Source organism: Taudactylus pleione, unplaced genomic scaffold (genome assembly GCF_031769625.1).
Source record: "Taudactylus pleione unplaced genomic scaffold, aTauple2 ptg000092l, whole genome shotgun sequence".
Lineage (NCBI taxonomy): Eukaryota > Metazoa > Chordata > Amphibia > Anura > Myobatrachidae > Taudactylus > Taudactylus pleione.
This window is the reverse complement of record NW_028284494.1, coordinates 16,785,273-16,808,535: the sequence shown is the minus strand read 5'-3', so window position 1 is coordinate 16,808,535 and position 23,263 is coordinate 16,785,273. Positions and strand designations below refer to the sequence as shown.

The window sequence follows — 23,263 nt, the reverse complement described above, 5'->3', positions numbered from 1 at the left end:
CGCGATTTAATGATATAATCATACTATACAGCAGTTTAAAACAAACAAAAAAAATCCTTATGTAGATCACATGAGAAGGGGAGTAAGGGTACTAGAGAGGAGTCACTTTCCTGCACACATGCTGAGCAGTAGCTGGCAGTTTACCCAAATGATATGGTCCTCACATGGCTACCCTACAACCACGGTACTATGACTGCTGATGTACAAGGAGCAAAACTTTGCTTCTATTGGCTGTGACAATATGCAACCAATCGGCTATGCAGCAATGTACATAGTTCTCTATAACGAATTACATACCTATATGGCTCTGTATAAACCATATATGTAAGCTCTTACGAGCAGGGCTTCTACCCTCTTGTGCTTCTCCTTACTTTACTTTCACCCCAACAGGGCACCTAACACTTGGTTGCTTACGCTCTGTTGCATATCTAGTTGTTATGGTCACTAATGTAGCAATGTATATTATCCATGTCCTTGTCCTATTTTGTACTGTAAGTCAGTGGTCAAATTATTTGTTTATGTACTTTGTAAGGCACTGCGGAACACTTGTGGTGCCATATAAATAAAGGATAATAATAATACATCATGCACAGCCAATGGTGGTCTGAGCACTTCAAGGCATCCACACATCACTTCAAAAAACAAGAGATATGGTAAGAACTTACCTTTGTTATCTCTGTTTCTACGAAGTCCATAGGGTCCACAGGGTTGACCTTGGGGTATAGCTGGATCTGGATCCACGGGCACCACGCAGTTAAAGCTTTTCTGCTCCCAGGATGCACTTGGGTCCGTCCTCATCTATACCCCGCCCCCGAGCCACAGCACCTCAGTTGGTAAGCAGCCAAGGCCGGAGGAGGAGAACAGAGAGAAGGAAGACTGGAACACACAAGAAACCATACTCACAGAAATGGGAGACGGAAAACCGGTGACCAGCCACACAGCCCATATGAAGCCAGGTGCGTCAGGGCAGGCGCCCTGTGGACCCTATGGACTTCGCAGAAACAGAGATAACAAAGGTAAGTTCTTACCATATCTCTTGTTTTCTACTTCAGGGTCCATAGGGGGTCCACAGGGTTGACCTTGGGGATGTCCCAAAGCAGTTCAACTAAGGGCGGGGACGCTCCTGTGCTGAAAGGAGTACCCGGCGCCCGAAGGATGCATCCTGAGAGGCGAAGGTGTCAAACGCATAGAACCTCAAAAACGTTTGAATAGAAGACCAAGTGGCCGCCTTACACAGCTGAACAGCGGAGGCGCCACGTCTAGCAGCCCAAGAGGGACCCACAGAACGAGTGGAATGAGCCTTAACAGAGGCTGGCACAGGTAAACCCTCCTGTGCATAAGCCTCACAAATAACTGAACGAAGCCAACGGGCTAACGTCTGCTTGTTGGCAGGCCAACCCCTCTTGTGAAAACCGAAGAGGACAAACAAAGAATCAGACTTCCTAACCGAAGCAGTCCGGTCCACGTAGATTCTAAGTGCCCGGACTACATCTAAGGAAGCCTCACCAGCGCAAAGATCAGGTGACTGAAAAGCTGGCACGACAAGCTCCTGATTAATGTGGAACTTGGAAACCACTTTGGGCAAAAACTCAGGACGAGTGCGGAGCACCGCTCTGTCCTGGTGAAAAATCAGAAAATGGGGGCGACAGGAAAGTGCCCCCAACTCTGACACCCTCCTGGCAGAAGCAATTGCCAGGAGAAAAACGGTCTTAAACGTCAGCCACTTGAGCTCCACCGACTCAAGAGGCTCAAACAGAGGACCCTGCAGGACCCGCAGAACCACCGCCAAGTCCCAAGGAGCCACAGGAGGCACAAAGGGAGGCTGGATCCTGAGAACACCTTGGAAAAAGGTGTGAACATCCGGCAGTATTGCAATCCGCCGTTGAAACCACACGGACAAGGCGGACACATGAACCTTCAGAGATGCAAGGCGTAAGCCAAGGTCCAATCCTGATTGAAGAAATTCCAAGATCCTAGAAACTCGGAACACCTGAGGATCATAATGTCTGGACTCACACCACTGAAAGTAAGTGTGCCACACCCTGTGATAAATCCGTGCTGAAGCAGGCTTGCGTGCCCTGAGCATGGTACCAATAACCGAACTGGAGAAGCCCAGAGACCTCAAGACGGCTGTCTCAAGAGCCACGCCGTCAAAGACAGCCGACCCAGATCCGGGTAAAGGCAGGGCCCTTGAGACAACAGGTCCCGACGCTGAGGAAGAAGCTACGGAGCGTCGATGGAGAGACACCTCAGATCGGAGTACCAAGGACGTCTGGGCCACGCCGGAGCCACCAGCACGAGCGTGCCGCCGTCCTGCTTGAACTTCCGCAGAACCCGAGGAAGTAAGGATATCGGAGGAAACAGATACGCCAGGTGAAACGTCCATTTCACCGACAGCGCGTCTACCAGACTGGCGCCTGCGTCTCTTGTCCTTGACCCGTAAACGGGCAACTTGTGATTATGACGGGAGGCCATCAAGTCCAGCTCCGGCAGCCCCCACCTGTCCACGAGTAGCTGAAACACCTCTGGGTAAAGCGACCATTCCCCGGGATGCACGTCGTGACGGCTGAGGAAGTCTGCCTCCCAATTGAGGACTCCGGGAATGAAGACTGCCGAGATCGCTGGAATGTGACACTCCGCCCAAGCAAGGATGCGAGACACCTCCGACATCGCTGCCCGACTGAGAGTTCCTCCTTGGTGGTTGATATACGCCACCGTGGTGGCGTTGTCGGACTGCACCTGAACCGCCCTTCTGTGAAGAGCGGGACCAGATGACTGCAGGGCCCGGTATACTGCCCGCAGACCAACGACCCTGAAGTGTCAACGAGCCGGTCACTGCCCCCCAACCCCGAAGACTTGCATCCGTCGTGAGCAGGACCCAGTCCGGGATCCAAAAGGGGCGCCCCTCGACCAGATGAGCTGTTTGAAGCCACCAAGCCAAAGACTGCCGAACCTCCGGGGACAACACCAGCAACTGAGAGCGGATCTGGTGAGGTAACCCATTCCATTCCGATAGAATCAGCCCCTGCAGGGGCCGGGAATGGAACTGGGCAAATTCCACCATGTCGAATGTTGACACCATGGAGCCCAGAACTCTCATAGCCGAATGGACCGACAGGCGGCAACTGCCCAGGCAACTGTGTATCCCCTCAGCTGCAGGGAGGAGACCTTCTCCGGGGTCAGGAAGATCCTTTGCTGACGAGAATCCAGCAGGGCTCCCAAATGAACCATCCGCTGAGATGGAATCAGGGAGGACTTTTTCCAAATTTATCAGCCACCCGTGCGCTTGCAGGCAAGCGATCGTCAGGTGGAGATGTTGAAGCAGCACCTCTGGGGAGCTCGCCAGCAACAGGAGGTCGTCCAGATACGGCAGCAGCCGTACATTCTGGTTCCGAAGATGTGCGACCATGACCGCCATAATCTTCGTGAACACCCTCGGTGCCGTGGAGAGAACAAAGGGTAGTGCCCGGAACTGATAATGGTGTTGAAGGATAGCGAACCTCAGATACTGCTGGCGCGAAGGTGCTATCGGAACATGGAGGTAGGCGTCCTGGATATCCAGGGACACCATGTAATCCCCCGGTTCCATCGCCAGAATGATGGAACGGAACGTTTCCATCCTGAACTTGGGAACTCTGAGGAATCTGTTCAGAGACTTCAAGTTGAGGATAGGGCGATGAGAACCATTGGGTTTCCGCACCAGAAACCGAGAAGAATAGTACCCCGTCCCTCGTTGTAATTGAGGAACGGGAACAATGACCCCTGCTGTCAGCAAGGACTCTATAGCTTCCTGAATCTGTAAGGACTTGGTCGTATCCTGAGAAGGACTCGTGCAGAAAAACTGGTGGGGTGGTCTGTGCCGAAAAGACAGGGCGTACCCCTGGGAGACCACTTCTCGAATCCAGGCATCCGTGGTGGTATTGTGCCAGCACTGGGCAAATAGAAGAAGTCGGCCTCCCACTCTGGGGTCCCCCAGAGGGAGGCCCGTCCCATCAGGAAGAAGGTTTATCTTCCTGCTTGGAAGAAGGGCGACTGGCACTCCAGGCCTATTTCTTGGGCTTAGAAGCGGCCTTGGTCGTCGACTGACTCAGGAAGGACTGACCTTTGGCCTTGCCCTGAACCCGAAAGGACCGAAAAGCAGAGCTCCGAACCTTGGTAGGTGCAGAAGCCGAAGGGAGGAAGGCTGATTTAGATTTAGCCAGAGTGTCCACAATTTTGTCCAAGTCTGGACCAAAAAGCAACTCCCCATTAAAAGGTAAGGCCTCCAGCCCCTTTTTGGAGTCAGCGTCAGCTCTCCAAGACCTCAGCCACAAGGACCGACGCGCCGACACAGCTGCAGCCGACACCCGAGAGGTCAGCAGGCTTGCATCTAACGATGCTTCCCCAATGTAGGAAGCAGCATCCCTCATTTGACCTATCAACGCTCTCTGGATCTCCGGAGCATCTTCCGGAAAGGTATCCTCCAAAGCATTGGCCCAGCTCTCGATGGCCTTAGCCACCAAAGAGATGGCCATGGACGGACGGACCACCGCCCCCGAGAGAGAGTAGATAGACTTCAAACAAGTCTCCACCTTCCTGTCCGTGGGATCTTTCAGGGAGGAGATTGACGGCAAAGGCAGCGTAGCGCTTTTAATTAAGCGGGTAACGTGGGAATCCACCGCGGGAGGAGTTTCCCACTTCCTATAATGAGCCTCCGGAAACAGATAGTTCGAAGCCAACCGCTTCTGCGGTTGGAACCTCTTGCTGGGCAACTGCCAGGCCCCTGCCATATGATCCGTCAACTGATCGGACAGGGGAAAAACAGTCGAAGCTACTTTGGCCTTTTTAAAATTTGGGTACTTTGACCTGGGGGCCGGCACATCCCCTCAATGTGAAGGATGGCCCGCACCGCCCTAACCAATGCCGGCACATTAATGGAAGACTTAGCCTCCACCTCCTGGGCCCCAGCATCCGAGTCAGAGTCTTCATGGATCTCCCCGTCATCCGAAGACACGTCCGTGTCCGTGAACTGAGCCGCCAGTGAAGGAAAGCTTGGACGCCCGAGGGGGCAAATCACTGTGCAACATAGATTGAAAAGCCGATGACGAAGCCGCCAGGCTCTGAACAGAGCTGGAGAGGACGTCCACCCAAGGCGGGGGTACTGCCTGAGGATAGCCCTGAAAAGGTACCATCGGCTGCTGCGGCACCGTGGGGGATTGCACGTAGACCGGCAAACCCGCATAAAGTCCGAGACCCGGGAGGAGACTGTACCAGATGCGTCACACCCGGGGAACGGGGGATGGTAGGCTGGGGCAACGCCCTAGAAGGGGCCGCAGTCGGGACCGCAAGTCGGTCCGCGATCGACGCCAGCACTTGCGTAAACATCGCCCACGGAGGATCCTGCGCCACCAGGGGTTTAGAAGGTCCAGGTACCAACTGGCACCGCCCACACAGACCGTCCTGAGACAAATCCGCCCCGTCAACTCCTGCCGAACAGCGTCGGCAGGAAACCAACACAGGAGCCACGGAGTGCCCATTCTCCTCATCAGACATGACACAAACTTTTTTGCAATAAAAGTGTCTCACCGAAACGAGGTAAGGCGTATAACACCCACGCACTCCCAAGTATGCAACACAAACAGCCCACAATCTGGTACTGAGTAGCACACCGCTGTATGTGACGGACCTCACAAATACGTAGATCTATATAAGTGAGGTACACAGGAAGAACACCCCTCCCCCACGCACCTGCGGGCCGTAGGAGAAGGAAAGGGATAGTAAGTAGAAAAAGCACAGACAGCAGCACTAGCAATAGTCACATACCATGCAGGAAGATATACTCACTGTACCTTCAGCTACAATCAACCTCCCAGATTCAGTGTCTGGGAGGGCTATAGCGCTGCGAACACTGTCCTGATCAGGGGAGAGGTACGCAGGGGGACCGGTCCACTGGAAGCCTGCCTGGGAGCTCTGCGTTGCTGCCTGGGAAGATGGCCGCCAGAGAGCTCTGAGGAGGAGTGGCCGAGAGAGCTCAGCCCAGCGATGCCAGCACGCTTGAGAGAAGGCGCGCTGGGCTGAGGGGAGGAGCCGCTCAAGCAGGGAAGGCTGCCTCCCCTGCTAGTATGGAACCCCAGGCCGGCCTTACACCCTGGTGGTCCAGCGGACACGCGGGGTAATCCACAGAGGGGGGAGCCCGCCGCCGCTACTAGCGCCGCCGGTCTGTCCCCAGAGACCGGCGGCATAAAGACTGCATAACTTACCCCTTGAGTCCGGCAGCAGTCTGTGGGAGGTCCCGGAGCCACACTAGCACTGACTCCGGGGTCCCGCTGTGATCCCCGGATCAGTACCGGCGTCGCAGCGCCAGCGGGGCTTGTTGGAGCGGCAGCATGGACCTCCAGAAGAACAGTCTTATGCTGCCGCTCTGAAGATAGTAAAAAAATAAAATAATTAAAACAAAGCTTAGGGGCTGCTTATGCAGCCCCACTGCTCCAGGGTGACCCGACTCCGGCCGGGCACCAGCTAAAACTGAGGTGCTGTGGCTCGGGGGCGGGGTATAGAGGAGGACGGACCCAAGTGCATCCTGGGAGCAGAAAAGCTTTAACTGCGTGGTGCCCGTGGATCCAGATCCAGCTATACCCCAAGGTCAACCCTGTGGACCCCCTATTGACCCTGAAGTAGAAAGACCTGTTTACCAGATGTGAAATCTGTACAGAACTCCCCCCATACCTTGCTGATACTAGACAACAGCCAACACTGGAAAAAGAATTATTTAATGTGATACTTACATTGCAGTCTACTGAATATCCAGACGGGTAAAACTCTGCTGCGTTCACAGACAGGTTGGAGATGACGGTCCCGGACTCCGGGTGCTGACCCTTGGACACTGCCATGGAATTGGTTTGGGCAGATAACTGAGCTTTTTTCTGACTTATCTGTTGAGCTATGGAGAAAACAAATGAACACTTTGTTATTACATACACAACATAGTCTCTGCAAGAGTTTTAGATGGAATAGGAGAAAAGCATTGGCATTAGAGCCAAGAAAACAGACATGGGGACAGCTGTTACGTATAAGAGACTCTAGAGAACAGTGTAAAGTGTTTCAATAGAGCAAATAGTGATTAGAGATGTGATGAAAATGCAGCACTGGCCCAAACACAGTAATGAGCTAAAGAGGGTACTAGGTCGTCCAAGCCTTCACCTTTGGCCCACACACTTCCCGATTCATGGTCATATGTCGGTTATAGATTGTAACACTTGTACGATATGTTGTTACAGATCTGTCTCTCTCTCTCTTTTTGCTTAAATGTATAGTTAGTTATTACTGAAATTAATGCACTGCCCTTATGAAGGTTAAAGGGCCACTCATGTAGCATCTGAAGCATATCAGGTTGCCTATCACTGCCCCAACACATAACCCCGTCTCTAACAGGTGACAGGCTGCAAGAGCCGGAATCCTGGTCATGCACATGACATACTTTCCAGATTGCCAAACCTCTCTGGTCACATGGATCCAGCAGGCACCAAACCTATTTTAGACCCGACCAACATTTCCCTAATATGAAGGCTACTAATAGGCAGGTCACCAGGAATAACAACAAATGAAAGTAATTTTAGAAGGAGAAAGTCGAAATTTTCAGAGACACGAGAGTTTGATCACGTAATATAAATAGTAATCTATTTTATTGTAAATAGCGAGTTTGTATTCATAGGTCATAAGGGAAAAATGAAATCTATAGTTGTTCATTGTCCGTTCTAGGTGTTTAATGCTCCTTTCCCATGATTCTGTGTGACCACTGGCTTGTAGCAACAAGACTTATGTAAAAAAAAAAAAAAAAAAAATCCTTCTCCAATAAATGCTCCATAAACTCTGTGTGTTCCTGCTACGCTATTTTAGCTGGGCGTCGCGTCCTGCCCTTTATGTGGTGCCCTGCTGAAACAGCCTGCCGGGTGCTGTCCCCACCTACGGTCCGCAGTGTCCTGCGGAATGGAAAATTTGTGGTGCAGCGCTCACTGCCAGCATCTTTTCACAGTGAACGCAGAACTTGGGGCAAAGGACAGGAGAAATATCTGCACATAATGGGGGAAACGTAAGATGCGCCAAAGCAGTATCAGCGCATGTTATGTGCGCTGATACCGCTTCTCCGGTAAATGGCGGTAAATGACAGGGGCACATAGATAGCAGCACCGATAGCCTGGGCAATGTATGAACGGTCAGTTCGCCTGACCATTCCATCCGCTGTAGCTGTCACTATCGACAGCTACAGCCTGGCGATGCCATATCCCCACAGCCGAGACTGAGACACAGCGCATCAGTACTAGGCTGATGCGCTGCGGTCTCTAGCGGGTAGCGCCGGAGGGGGGAGTTAACGCTGCCCTGTTTCGGCCGATGAGATGTTCTTACATCTCATCCTTAGTGCTGCCTGCTTCGCCTCGGTAAAGAGGCAAAGCAGGAAGCGATATAGCGCCACTTAACGTGCCGCTATAATACAATTCCCCCTAGCGTTCCCGCTAGGCTGTTTTAGCGGGGCGCGGCGCCCTGCCCTCTTTCTGGAAGGCAAAAAGCGCCCTGCCCTCCAGAAGGAGGGCAAAAAGCGCCCTGCCCTAACAGCATGCGGGAACTGTCTTCACCCGCGGGTCGCAGTGTCCCGCGGGTGAAGAAATGTGCGGTGACCCGGTCACCGCCGGAGAATAGACGCCGGGCGCATGCGCCTGGCATCTATTCTCCCTGTCTGCAGGGCTTGGGGGCTGCCCGGCGTGTCCGTAAGTGCCGAGCACGCCCCCAAGAGTGACGAAAAGGGGACGCGTCTTATAGACACGCCCCCTTTTCAATGACCACGCCCGAACGTGCACTCTCTAGCTCCGGCGCCCTGCCTCGCACCGGAGCTAGAGTGAACACTATCCCCCAATGTATTATGTAGGTTTAGAACCTGCACTATGGGCCTGATTCAAATGTGGGACTAGAGTAAAATATAGCAAGTAATTGTGCACATTGGTAAAACCATGCTGCACTGCAGGTGGGGCAGATTTGCAATGTGCAGAGACTTAGATTTGGGAGGGGGGTGCCCAAACAAATCCCAGTTTAAAAATAAAGCAGTCCAGCATTTGTGGGCTATATGCAAAAAAATTTATGTATTTGCACCCTTGCATTGCAACATGGTTTGTCCAGGTTCCCAGTTACTTGCTATATCTTATGGTGGGTACACACCTGAGAGCTATATCTGCAGATAGATCTTTAGATGATGGTCGTTCATACACACTGAACGGCCATCATCTATCCGGCGTGTGTGCGGGCGGTCTGCGGACGAATCTGTCCATCGGCTGTGCAGCACAACCAACAGAATATATCTGTGAACGATGCGGTTCATATCGTCTGTACACACGGATCAATTGGTCGGTCAATATATTGGCCAGTTTGTACCCAGCATTACTCTATTCCCAAATCTGAATCAGCACTCAGTGTTGTTAGCTGGGAGATCTCTCAGTTACTACATACCTGAACAACAACGCTGCTGCCTCAGGTCATGTAATGAGAGCAACTACATAGATTTACAACTTGGAGCCGTATTCAATGTGAGCGGACTCGCGATACTTTTCCGCATCCTGGACTTTTCGCCTACTTCGCGTGTTTTGTAGGCGGAAAAGTATCGCGCGTGTGCCCGCGTATCCCCAAAAGATGCTCTGACATGCGGGTTCCCTATGGTACCCCCCGATTTATCTTCCTGAAGGTATTTGGTGTTTTTAAACAGGTTCAATAGCTGCTAAATAGCGTTTTTCTATACGTGACGCAGAATAGTAGTCAGGAGATTTTTTGGCAGAAAATAACATCCCAGTAAATTTGGGGGACTTGAAAATGGGGGTCAGCATATTTTAAATTTGCTAAAAGTTGAAAAATCGTGAAAAATCCACCTGCCGCAAGCACCTGAAATGAAAAAACCACTTGGGGCATACTTGGGGACCCCCCAGAGTCAAGTTCGCTAGTTTTTATCTTTGTCCCCCAACATTTTTTCGCCCCAAATTCAAAGTGATTTTTTGGGGGTGTTAAGTGGGGGTTTTTTTTATATTTTGACAGAGTTTACCTTTGGGGGACTGTTTGAAGGCTGCACGGGCGTTCCCGCAACGCTGCACCCCAAAACCCCAATTCTGCACAAAAGGGTGTGTCCAAACTGTAATCTAAATTGCTGTGTAAAAATAAGTCTGGGTACACATTAGGGGATATATTGGATGATATGTCGTTTTCAGGCAAATTTGAACAACATATCGTTCACATCGCAATGTGTGTATGTTCAATCGCACGTTCACGTGCGTGATCAGTGGGGTCGTCCCATCTACAATGTCAGATAGTGTTCACGCTAGGTCTGGTGCCGGAACTAGAAAGGAGCATTCCTGTGCCCCGCCAACCAAGAGAAGGGGTTGTGACAAGAGAAAAGGGGACATGGCTTTAAGAGGCGCCCCCTTTTCATCACTCTTGGAGGCGTGCCCAGCACTTACGGACATGTCAGGCTGCCCCCAAGTTCTCCTGTGTCTGTGAATAGATGCCGAGCGCATGCACCCAGCATCTATTCAAAGCTGCTCTGCTGTTTGGCCCGCGGGTGGGGAAATCACAAGCCATGTTGTTTTATCTGGGCGCCACCAAAAGGGCAGGGTGCAATCTGCCCTTTTGAAACCAGGAAGGGCGCGGCGCCTAGCTAAGACAGCCCAGCGGGAACGCTATCAGATAGGCCGACCATGCTGGTGACGGCATGCAGGTGAATGCGGAATGGAAGGGTATATCACACGGTCGTATACCGGATCATGCACTGTATACAGCCGCCCGATATATCCTTCCATCAGGCGTCGGGTTGGCTGGGATACACGTAGTTCTGATGTGTACCTAGTCTAAAGCTGCCCGCTAACTGTGGGATAGATGCAAAAGCAGCCGGTATTTACCCTGTCTGCAAGAATAATAAATGTATTTGCACCCCTTGCATTGCAATATTGTTTGTCCAAGTGCAAAGTTACTTTCTCTTTTTTTTTTTTTGCTTTACTTCCAACTCAGGGCCTGATTCAGCAAGGAACGAAGTTGCAACGCACGCAATCGGCCAATTGTTGCGTACTGCGCATGCATCACAATATGCGTGTGCGAACTAGCCACTGCAATCACAGAGGATACGCAAACCCATGGCAGAGTGATTGACAGGATGTGCCGTTTGTGGGTGGTGATGGGGGCGGAGGGAGGGGGTATTGTGGTCAGGAAAATGCAGGCGTGCCAGTGCATTGGGAGGGTGTTGCATGGGCATGCATAAATTGGCCACTGTGACACCAAACGCAGTCTGCGGTCTCATAGTGTGCGCTGAAGAAAGCATTTCCTGAGTGAGGTCTGACCTGCCCTACCTGTGCGTCTGGGTACAAAGTTACGATTGTTTCGATATGTTGCCCAAGTATACAGTTGTGAGTAAGGGGAAGTGGGCGTCCTTATGTTAGGCTGCGATTGTAATGCGAATGCAGACATTTACATGTCACCGCTGATATTAGCAACTGCGTTGCGTGTGTATTAGCAGAATAGGGATCCTTGGTGAATCAGGCCCTCAGAACCAAGCACACGGACTCTCAGACCATCACGGTGCGGAAAAAGCAACAGATATTACACACAAACAATTGATCATGTTTAACCCAGCAAGGATTGGAGATCGCATAACCCCCTGTATTATCTGTAACTCACTGCAGGGGTCTTTCACCCACTCCTCCAGGAGCCTCAACTTCCCATGATAACCAAGCTAGAGAATTCTATCATGTAAATTTCCGCTTTTCAGCAAAGTGACTACGAACTGTCAACAGCCGCCAAATAACCCCCAGATCTAAACCCCATCTGCTATAGTCACGGGACAGGACAAGTCATGTGCACACCTCATATCCGAGTACCATGGATATAAAATGTTGCTGTTTCATGTATGTGATTTCACCTCACCTGGAAACAATATGGTTGTCTGGCTGGGAAATAGGTGGAGGACTTGGCTGTTACAGCAGCAATGAGTGAACAGATGACTCTCTCATCTACTTTTATAGATTGTCTCTCTATGTATAGTAAGTTGGGCTAATTTGTTTTACTAACGTAGTGGCGGGCCGGAAGCAAGGCACGGTGTGATGAGGAATTAATCATAAGTGAGAGGTGATAAACCATAAAAATAAATAGTTCACAGATGGGGGCTGTGCAAGGAACGTTCATGCCCAGTAATGAGACACCATGGCAGTATTTAGTGTGCAATGCAAAGTGCTTCATGTCAATCATATACAATACTGGACGCAGCAATACAGAACCATGCCCACATCCATTTCACTGCCTCCAATATAGAGCCAGAAATAGCAACAAAATGCCCACCATACAGATATATGCCCACAATACCATTCTGTGCCCACCACTAAGCATTATGCTAAGCTAGTTAGAAAGGAAATTTGTAAGGTCTAGGTGAGCAAAGAATTGACGTTATGCAGTTTTATAGATTTGCTGTCATATGTACTTCAGTCACACCCACAATTATATTATAAAAACTAAAATACTACTGCAAGGAATGGATTTGCTATAAATGTTGCAACAACTTGAGATTTTAATTTGATTATGTCACTGCAGTGGGGCTATAATATGCAATATGTATCAATGCCTATTTCCCTATAGATTGCCAGCTTGCGAGCAGGGCCCTCTTACCTCTAGGTCTATTATTATCCAGTCTGGTTTTATTACAGTTTTGTTGCGCAACGGAATATGCTGGCGCTATATACAGATGCGTCCTCCTCATACATGCTAGCTGCAACACGCCACGCAACGCGACTTGCCTGGCGTGAGTGAGCCGCCAGGCCCCGTGCAACTCTGCTAGCATCTCGCGTCTTTTCGTACCGAAATTCCAATGCGATGCAACTAGGACGCACCAGCAGACAGTGCTGATTAATCTGATATGTGACACCTGTATATCTGTGTGCGACTTACAGGGGTATTCAATTTGGAGCGAAAATTTCAGAATCGGCGATAAATTATTGCCGATTTCAATTATCCCCGTATTCAATTTCAAAGACTTTCGCAGGTTTGAAAAAAAAAAAACGGAGATAACTTTTCACCACTGAATAGGTTGCGAAAAAAAGTGCAGAATTGAGGTTTAGGCGTGCAGGCTTAAAAAAAATAGCCTGCAACCCTGGCAATGTCATTTAAAAATAACTGTCAAAAAAAAGTAAAAAAAAAAATTAGGTACACCCCAAAAAAATTATTTCGAAATTGGGGTGAAAAAAAAAAAAAAAGTGTTTAAAAATAGGGAAATAGGTTCAGGGCTGTTCTGCAAGTATGCGGCAGGTGTTTTCTAGAATAGGCTATTAGCGGCAGGTGCATTTAGGGACATAAAAATATGCTAGTGCTCTTCTGCATCACTTCTTCAATGTCGGAAAACACCACGTGCCATGGCTATTTGAAACCCTGACTTTCATTTGCAGGCTAAAACGAGGGTAACCCATAGTGATCCCCCTTGTTTTGACAGCTTTAGGGGGCGTCCTGCAATTTATTCCAGGTAAATCCCATTTTTTTTCGCGGATCCTATTTCGCCGGCTCCCGTTTTCGTAGCTTTTTAACTGAATACGAGGATAAAGTGGGAGCGCGCCCGATACTTTACCCCAGGAAAATCAGCAATGTCCGTGCTGAACTTTTCGCTCCAAATTGAATACCCCTGTAAAAGTCTGTATATGAACCACAACAGAACTTAGAATGTAAAAAAAAAGCTGTGGCCCCTACATTGTAGCACTTTGTATACAGATTCAAAGACTCCGTCGCACTAAGTGTCACATATCAAATTAATCAGCACAGCCTGCTGGTGTGCTCTAGTCACATCGCATTGCGACCTGCAATTTCAGCAAAGACATTAGATTAGCATAGTCTCACAGGACCTGGGGGCATTTTGATGCGACTGCAGCAAAGATGTGTAAGGACACATCTGTAATACCCCTTTCACACTGCCATCAAATAACACGGGTAACTGCACATGAACGTGCAGCAACTCGGGTTACTGTGCAGTGTGAAAGGGCCCAGTTGAAATAACCCGGGAGCCGGCATTTCAACCTGGGTAACGAGCAGGGTTGAACACGCGCGTTCAACCCAGCCAGCAGTGCGGTGTGGATCCCGTTCACTGCATAGGACAGTGTTGGCTAACCTTGACACTCCAGCTGTTGTGGAACTATATATCCCAGCATGCCCTGCCACAGTTTTAGCATGCCCTAATAGCAAAACTGTAGCAGTGCATGCTGGGTTATGTAGTTCCATAACAGCTGGAGTGTCAAGGTTAGCCAACACTGGCATAGGGAGAGCCGGCGCTTGGAGATTATCCCATCTTCGAACGCTGGCTCAGCAGCGATGGCGGTAACGTCATCGACCCAGCATTATTGCCGGGTCGGCAGTCTGAAAGGGGTTTCAGGCAGGTCGCACTCGGGATCGACGCGTGTACAAATCCCGGGTGTGACCTGCCAATAGCGATGTGAAAGGGGTATAAGTAACTTCACATCTGTCCTTTGCGTTGCTTAGTAATAGTGATCTGCCATATAACTAGCTCTGCTGAAATAGAAGTAAATGACATACAAACTTTTCTTGGAATTGCTAAACATTTATAGAGAGAATGACATGAGACTCAGCACGTGGCAGTTTTGAGAAGAGAGAAACTGGTTTTTCCTAGTTTGAGACAGTTACAGAATTGCTCTACCTACATACATGCATGCATGTGTGACTGCATCCAGTACCTTCATCTTCCTACATACATGCATGTGTGATCGCATCCAGTACCTTCATCTTCCTACATACATGCATGTGTGACCGCATCCAGTACCTTCATCTTCCTACATACATGCATGTGTGACCGCATCCAGTACCTTCATCTTCCTACATACATGCGTGACCGCATCCAGTACCTTCATCTTCCTACATACATGCATGTGTGACCGCATCCAGTACCTTCATCTTCCTACATACATGCATGTGTGACCGCATCCAGTACCTTCATCTTCCTACATACATGCATGTGTGACCGCATCCAGTACCTTCATCTTCCTACATACATGCATGTGTGACCGCATCCAGTACCTTCATCTTCCTACATACATGCATGTGTGACCGCATCCAGTACCTTCATCTTCCTACATACATGCATGTGTGACCGCATCCAGTACCTTCATCTTCCTACATACATGCATGTGTGACCGCATCCAGTACCTTCATCTTCCTACATACATGCATGTGTGACCGCATCCAGTACCTTCATCTTCCTGAAACACCAGGTAAGGTGGCCTATAGGACAGAGCACTCAATTCTGAAAATCTACGTGCCGATGCTAGAGCCTGGAGGACAGTCTTCCAAGACAAGTACTTAATATCAATCTCTTCCAAAGGTTCAATCATGGACGACTGAAAAAACAGAAGCACTAAGTTCAAGTCGAAGGGAGCTATCGGATTTACAAAAGGAGGCTGCCCACGCAAGACCCCCTGAAAAAACGTCTGCACCTCAGGAATGAGGGCCAAGTTCCGTTGAAATAAAATGGAAAGGGCAGAAACCCGCACCTTTAAAGTTCCAAGATGAAGGCCAGAATCCAGACCCGTCTGAAGAAAAAACAGAAACCAGGACAACCGATAAGTCCTAGAGGGAAGATCCCGACTGGAACACCATGAGATATAAGAACGCCAGATGCGATGATAATGCGCAGCCGAAACTGGCTTCCTGGCGCGCAGCATGGTGGGAATAACAGAGTCTGAGATTCCTCGGTGTCTTAGTATATCGGTGTCAAGAGCCACCCCGTTAAACAGAGCTGCGCTAAGTAGGGGTGTACGAAAGGACCCTACAGTAGCAGATCCGGGCACAGAGGGAGGGGCCACGGATCGTCTGACAATAGGATTTTAGCAGTCGAGGAACAGGTGGAATCGAAGGAAAGAGGTAAACAAAGTCGTAAATCCACGGAACTGTCAGAGCGTCTCCTGACACGTATACCGGGGGCTGACGATTCAATCGTGACGCCATAAGGTCCACCTGAGGACATCCCCATTGACGTATTAGCGCGTTGAACACATCTGGATGAAGCTTCCATTCCCCGGGATGGATATCCTGGCGGTTTAGGTAATCTGTTTCCCAGTTGTCCACACCCGGGATGAATACCACCGACAGGATTACTGACTGGCTCTAGGCCCACCAGAGGATCTGAGATACCTCTCGCATGGCCATGCAACTTCGAGTCCCTCCTTGGTGATTGATGTATGCGACAGCCGTCGCGTTGTCGGACTGCACTCTTACCGGATGAGTCCTCAGAAACTCTGTTGCTTCCATCAGAGCATTGTAAATCGCTCTGAGTTCCAACACATTTATGGGCCATTTTTGTTCTAGAGGGGACCATAAACCCTGAAAGTGATAATCGAGGACTACTGCTCCCCATCCTTGAAGGCTGGAATCCGTTGTTACGATGATCCAGTCTCACACTCCGAATCTCTGGCCCGCTAAAAGATTGTTGGATTGTGTCCACCAGAGAAAGGCCACTCTGGTAGCTGGGCTCAGACGGATCTGTCGATGTAGAAGCAGATGAGACCCTGTGTTAGTAGGTCCAGCTGAAAAAACCCTGGAGTGGAACCGGCCGAACTGTAGTGCCTTGAAGGCAGCTACCATCTTCCCCCGGAGACGCAGACAAAGAAGTAGGGACACCTTCCTTGGTCCGAGGACCAGCTGAACTAACAACCGGATATCTCGAGCTTTGTCTATTGGAAGAAAGATCCTCTGTGATGAGGTATACAAGATCATGCCCAGAAAGAGCAGCTTCTGGGATGGATTGAGATCTGCTTTCTTGAAGTTGATTATCCAACCGTGTTGTATTAGAGTCTGGAAGGCATGACTTGTTAGAAGAGATACCGATTGCGCTTTGAGTAACAGGTCCTCCAAATAAGGAATTATGTTCACTCCCGATGACCGAAGGAGAGCAATCATGGCTGACATAAGTTTTGGTGAAGATGCGGGGATCCGAGGAAAACCCAAACAGCAATACCAGAAACTGATAATAATCTTTCAATATGGCGAAACGCAGAAAGGCTTGGTGTGGTTCCCAGATGGGAACATAGAGATAGGCATCCTTCATATCCAGGGATAATAGGAACTCTCCTGGTTCCAAGCTCGCAATAACAGACTGCATAGACTCCATTTTGAACCGATACATCCTGAGATACAGGTTCAATGACCTGAGGTTGAAGATGGGCCTGACCGAGCCATCCAGTTTGGGTACTCCAACGAGGTATGGGGTTTAACTCAAACCAGTTTGATGTTCTGGATGCTTTGCAATAAAAAAAATAAATAAAAAATAAATGTATTTGCTGGAGCACAGCATAATGTGACCAGCTCCTAGAGGCACATTTTCTAAACTGAGGGCTGATGGGGCATAGAGCGGGAGGAGCTTCACACTTCTGAATTATTTAAAGTGCCAGCTCCAGTTATCCACGCCTCTATACCCCAGTGTAAGCACCTCCAGTGTCCCCTAGTGGATGAAAGAGAAACATGACACTTCTGTTTGTGTTTATGCCCGATATTTAAAAAGGCAGTGCTTTTACTAGCCATGTCTTCTTAGTAAAAGCATTGCCTTTTTAAATATCGGGCATAAACATTGACAGAAGTGTCGGGTTTTGCAAACTGACACTTAATAAATGGGCCCCATAGTCAGATGGGGGTTTATTTACAAACGATCGCATTTGCGATGCGGTCAGGGCATTATATTACCGCTCATGATCGCATTGCAAAATGCGATTATATCACTGGAATGTATCATCCGGCACATGCAGGGGACAGGGGCTCCAATAGGAACCCATCCCTGCGATGTGCCCGGAGAGCTGCCATGCTCCTGTGCATGCATAGTCACGCTGACTGCACAAGCACTGCTGCCATTGCCATGGAGGACCCATCCGCCAGCTAATTATGCGCGGTGTAGTCCATAGGTTACAGCGGCTAATGCCATCTTCAGATGACGTTAGCTACGGGGTCCAATATCCGGAATGCATCACATTCCGGATGTTGGTAAATTTGGCAGCTCAGCATCCCCCATAGAAACCTATGGGGGATGCGGTTGCCTGCAGGAATGGAGGGATCACAGCAGGTATCAGAGCTGCTGTCCCTCCTTCATACACCTGGGGGAAACTTCATATTTGCGGTTAAACCCCGAGAACGGGTGCTTTTGGGAATATAGCCGCAAATATTGTGATAAATGGGCCCCTATATGCACTGCAGATAATTTGATCTTTTCAGGATTTATGGGGAACACATTCTATATTTCTTATTCCAACATTGCTAAGCATTTAGTTTGATTTTGCATTCAATCACTTTCAGACTGGCGACCTTGTGTATGTATACATTAGTGTGTGTGTAAAATAGAATATATACTGTATATATTACATAAATACACACACACACAGAATATCAAATATTCACCATTTCAATGCACCGTAACACTGGATATTAGTGATATATTGGGAATGCATTTAATTTAATAACACTTATTTTTCTACAAAGTGTCATCCGTTTGTTTCTGTTCTGTGTGTACACGAATGGGACGTGCAACACTGAACACAAGGGAAATATTTATTCTAGCCCGAGGGCCTGATTCACTACGGATCGCAATTCTGCTTATACGCACACAGCTGCTAATATCAGTGGAGATATTTAAATGTTTGCATTCACATTGCGATCACAGCCAGACATAAAGACACCCACTTCCCCTTACTCACATCCGTATACTAGGGGAACTTAGCGAAACCATCGGTAACATCGGACCCATACGCACACTTGCACAAGCCCTGACCTTACGCAGAAATTGCTCACATCCATGCACGCTATCAGTGCTATGGCTGCTTGCGGCCACGCAGTGAATAATTTATGCACGTCCCTGCAACGGCGTTGAAACGCACAGGCAAGCCTGCGTTCACCTGACCACCCTCCATCACTACCCACAAACGGCACTTCCTGTCAATCACTCTGCTCTGGGTCTGCGTAGACTCTGCAATCGCAGTTCCCATCACGATTGCTAGTCCGCGCACTACGATGCATACACATGCGCAGCGCACAAACACCGACCGATTGCGTGCGTATTAGCAACTGCGTTCCTTGCTGAATCAGGCCCTGAGTCCTGGGGGCATACACTATTTTGTACATGTCTGCGTGGATCAATAGACACATACACACAAACTGGACCACAATGTAGTTTAGTCTACAGACAGCCCTTTATAATCCCAGGGCTTTGGCTGCTAGCACCGGTATCAGAACCAGGCTTATTCTGATGTTATCAATGTAAGAACAGGAACCCTACATTGGAGTCACCACATTAGCCAAGCGACACACACAGCTACTACCAGTAATAATTATTAAGGCTGGGGAGACCACATGTAACCATGAATGTCAGTAGCTACATAGGCCATTACATTGCCAATGTACAGGGCAGATCTAGATGTACTCATCTGGGCCACTTCATGTTAATAATAGTTAATTGAGAAAAAAAGTGATGGGTGATGCATTTTTGTAAAGAATTAAACTATTAGTATAGACTACGTCAGAATGTAACTTTAAATTTGCATAATATACCAGTATATGCTGTATTTCAGTTCTAGCTCTAGTTAGATGCTACACATAAAAGACAATATATTTGAATTTATTTTCAACAAGTGAGAGCTAGAACAAGGGTCTTATCAAAATACTGAGCGGTCATATGTGTACAGTGACAGGGAAAGTCCACTATATACCTACAGTTATGGGATTATATTGACATGTAAAGGCCCCCATACATCAGAGATTGATTGCAGCAATCGTGCAATTTATTGTGTATAAAAATCTTTCCCTTTTTCAATCGATTGTGGCAATTCTGCAATCTATTGAAAAAGGGAGAGATTTTTTATACACAATCGATTGCAAATTGCACTATTGCTGCAATCAATCTCTGGTGTATGGGGGCCTTAACTCAAACAATGGGCCCCAAGCAATGAATCTATACATGTCTTCTTGCTGTAAGTAATGGGAAAAAGGAGGTCCCCTTTAGAACTGTACTAATTGCCCCCGAAACCACATTAATCTCACCGTTGTTTATTTTCATTAACTATTTTTTTTTAAAAGTGAATAACAGCAGATTAGTTCCATTACCACAAAATGGTCACTACTCTGACCAAATACATCAATGCAGTCACTGAGAAAGATCCTAAATAGATATGTTCCAATAAGTGCATATTGACCATTTACAGGTTTGGTCACTATTTTCCCCTTAGGTTGATTCTATACTAGACCTAAATCTGAATGGTACTGACAGGTCTGAGATGACGTAATACTGAAAGATGTTGGGGGGGGGGGGGGGGGGTGAGTTTCTATTGATTTATTAAATGTTATATTGGGAAAGTGACAAGTAGCAGATAACATGGGGGATTCAGTATGAAGCAATGGGGTCAGTGGTACTAAGTAACGGAATATGAGCAGTAGCGAAGGAGTAATGGTACTGGATGCAGTCATAGGCGTATAAGCAGTAGTAATGGGAGAAGTATTGGAGCTAATTAGCTGAATACAGTGATGGGAGCAGTGATACACCAATTGGGAAGGGGAGTAGAAGTAAGGCATGTGGGCAGTGACCAGGCAGTGGGTGTGTGTGAGTGCAGTGTGGGAAAAGGGGTGTAGTGAGTGAGCACTTGAGGGGAGATAGTCACAGGGGTATGGGTTGCAGTGAGCGGGCACTGGAGGAGGGCATGCCGTGATAGTGTAGGGATTAGGCGTGCAGTGAGCAGGCACTGGGAATTAGGGGAAATTCAGTGAGAGAGGTAAGGGGTGTAAGTGAGGGGGATACAGCGATAGGGGTATGAGGTGCAGTGAGGGGGCACATGGGGGGGCAGTGACAGGAGTATGGGGCAGAGTGAGTGGGAATGGAGTGCAGCAAGCGAGCACTAGGGCAGCTGGGGGGAGATGCAGTGACAGGGGTATGGGGTGCAGTGAGCAGGCACTGGGGTGGATGCAGTGACAGGGGTATAGGGTGCAGTGAGCAAGCACTGGTGGGAGAGATGCAGTGACAGGGCTATAGGGTGCAGTGAGCAAGCACTGGGGGGAGAGATGCAGTGACAAGGGTATAGGGTGCAGTGAGCAAGCACGGGGGGGGAGATGCAGTGACAGGGGTATAGGGTGCAGTGAGCAAGCACTGGGGGGAGATGCAGTGACAAGGGTATAGGGTGCAGTGAGCAAGCACTGGGGGGGGAGATGCAGTGACAGGGGTACTGGGTGCACTGGGGAAGAGGATGAAGTAACAGGGGTACTGGGTGCACTGAGCGGGCACTGGGGAGAGAGGAAGTAGTGACAGGGGTACTCGATGCACTGAGTGGGCACTGGGGAGAGGATGCAGTGACAGGGGTACAGGGTGCACTGAGCGGGCACTGGTGAGAGAGGATGCAGCGACAGGTGCACTGAGCAGGCACTGGGGAGAGAGGATGCAGTGACAGGGGTACGGGGTGCACTGAGCGGGCACTGGGGAGAGAGGATGCAATGATAGGGGTACAGGGTGCATTGTGGGGAGGCAGTGATAGGGGTATGGGGGGCACTGAGCGGGCACTGGGGATGCAGTGATAGGGGTACGGGGGGGGCACTGGGGATGCAGTGATAGGGGTACGGGGTGTACTGAGTGGGCACTGGGGATGCAGTGATAGGGGTACGGGGTGCACTGAGTGGGCACTGGGCATGCAGTGATAGGGGTACGGGGTGCACTGAGTGGGCACTGGGGATGCAGTGATAGGGGTACGGGGTGCACTGAGTGGGCACTGGGGATGCAGTGATAGCAGTACGGGGGGCACTGAGCGGGGAGGCCGGTGCAGTGTGCGGGTAGTGACTGTGTATATTATGCATTTCCCGCCCCCGGGTACCTGCGGTGATGTCGGGCCCCCGGGGCGGGCTTGTAAGCGGCGGACGGAGCGGCTCCTGCTGCTGGAGGCCTCCCACCCTCTGTGATGTGGGCTTCCCGGACTCCTCTACGTGGTTCTGGCCCCTGAAGCCGGCTCCCTTCCCGTTGTCAGCGGTCTCCGCTCCCCGGCCGCGGCCTCTCCCTGCCCCCGTCCCCAGATTCAACGCGCCGCGGCCTCTGCTTCTACCTGCCCCCGGTGCGCGATCAAAGCCGTCAGACATAGCGCTGTAGCAGCGGTCCGGTCGCGGAGCTCGGTATACGAGCAGCCCCCCGGGCCCGATCACTATGCCCGCTCCGCCCCTGCCAAGACCACAACAGGAGAACTGGAAGGACAGCGCCATCTGCAGCCTCGGAGGTCTCGCTCGGCCCTGCAATTGCTTCAGAAGAAACGGCGGGGACAACGAAAGGTTACAGCGCCACCTGCTGCCTGGAAGACCGTAACGCTGCTGCAGGCCCCCTCTGTGTACACTGCAGTGCATTCAGGAATGGCCATCGGTGGTGTTATGGTGCATACACACGGTCAGACTTTGAAGGACGACATAAACTATATAGTTTATCGTTAACTCGTTCATATCATCCATTTTTTGGCCCCTTCCAACCCCCAAACGACGGCCGATGTGTGGGCACGGATGGTCAATAACGACCATCGCCCATGCATGCAGTCCAACCTGGTCAATAGCGGCCAGGCTACTATAGGGACACGTGATCGTTGATCGCGGGTCGTTAGGGACATTTGGGGGTTGGTGGTGTGCTGGATGGTCGATATCGATCAACCAGCACATGCAGGACTATCAGACAACGATATTGTTGTCTAATCTGACCGTGTGTATGCAGTAGCAGCTCCGTCACCCGGAGCGCCACTATCCGGTGGGCGCAGGAAACCCTCCCTCCCGACGGTAGAGGAAATATAAGCACAGGGGGAGGGAGCGGAGGAGGGAAGGGGCGGCAACTCAATACGGCGCTGGGCGCAGCACAGCCTAGCACCGGCCCTGTGTGTATGCACCATTAGTGTTACCATCGATGACAAATAGCAAGTAGCCATCGATGGCTACAAACTATTCAATGGATGAGCATCGATGGTTTCACCAATCGATGATGATCCCTGTTTTGTAACTGACTGGCCCATGGGCCAATCAGAACCTGGGGAGCCGGACTTCGCAGTTGCGGGCACCTTGTAAAAAATAAACAAAAACATTTGGTTATGCTTAAACATCGATGTAGGGAAACCATCTGGTTCTCCCCCATCGAAGGCAAAAGCATTCAACATCGGCCATAGGGGGTCATTCAGACCCGCTCGTGAGCGTCAGTACGCTCGCAAGCGGGTCGATGTTCCCCACTGCGCATGCGCATGAT

At 49.8% G+C, this 23,263-nt stretch overlaps 1 protein-coding gene across 2 annotated transcripts in view; it reads right to left on the bottom strand.

The window, feature by feature from the left end:
• PAIP1 (poly(A) binding protein interacting protein 1) overlaps positions 1–22,275 on the bottom strand; it is a 60,790-nt gene extending 38,515 nt beyond the window's left edge. Inside the window, exons 1-2 of one of the 2 annotated variants that reach the window (XM_088469435.1) lie at positions 21,873–22,275; positions 6,765–6,919 (exon numbers count right to left, since the gene is read on the bottom strand). In XM_088469435.1, the coding sequence (XP_088325561.1) occupies positions 6,765–6,919; positions 21,873–22,251 (534 nt within the window). In that variant the 5' untranslated portion in view covers positions 22,252–22,275. The remainder of the gene's footprint in view (positions 1–6,764; positions 6,920–21,872) is intronic. The other variant, XM_088469434.1, reaches the window with a different exon arrangement.
• Positions 22,276–23,263: the final 988 nt, after the last annotated feature.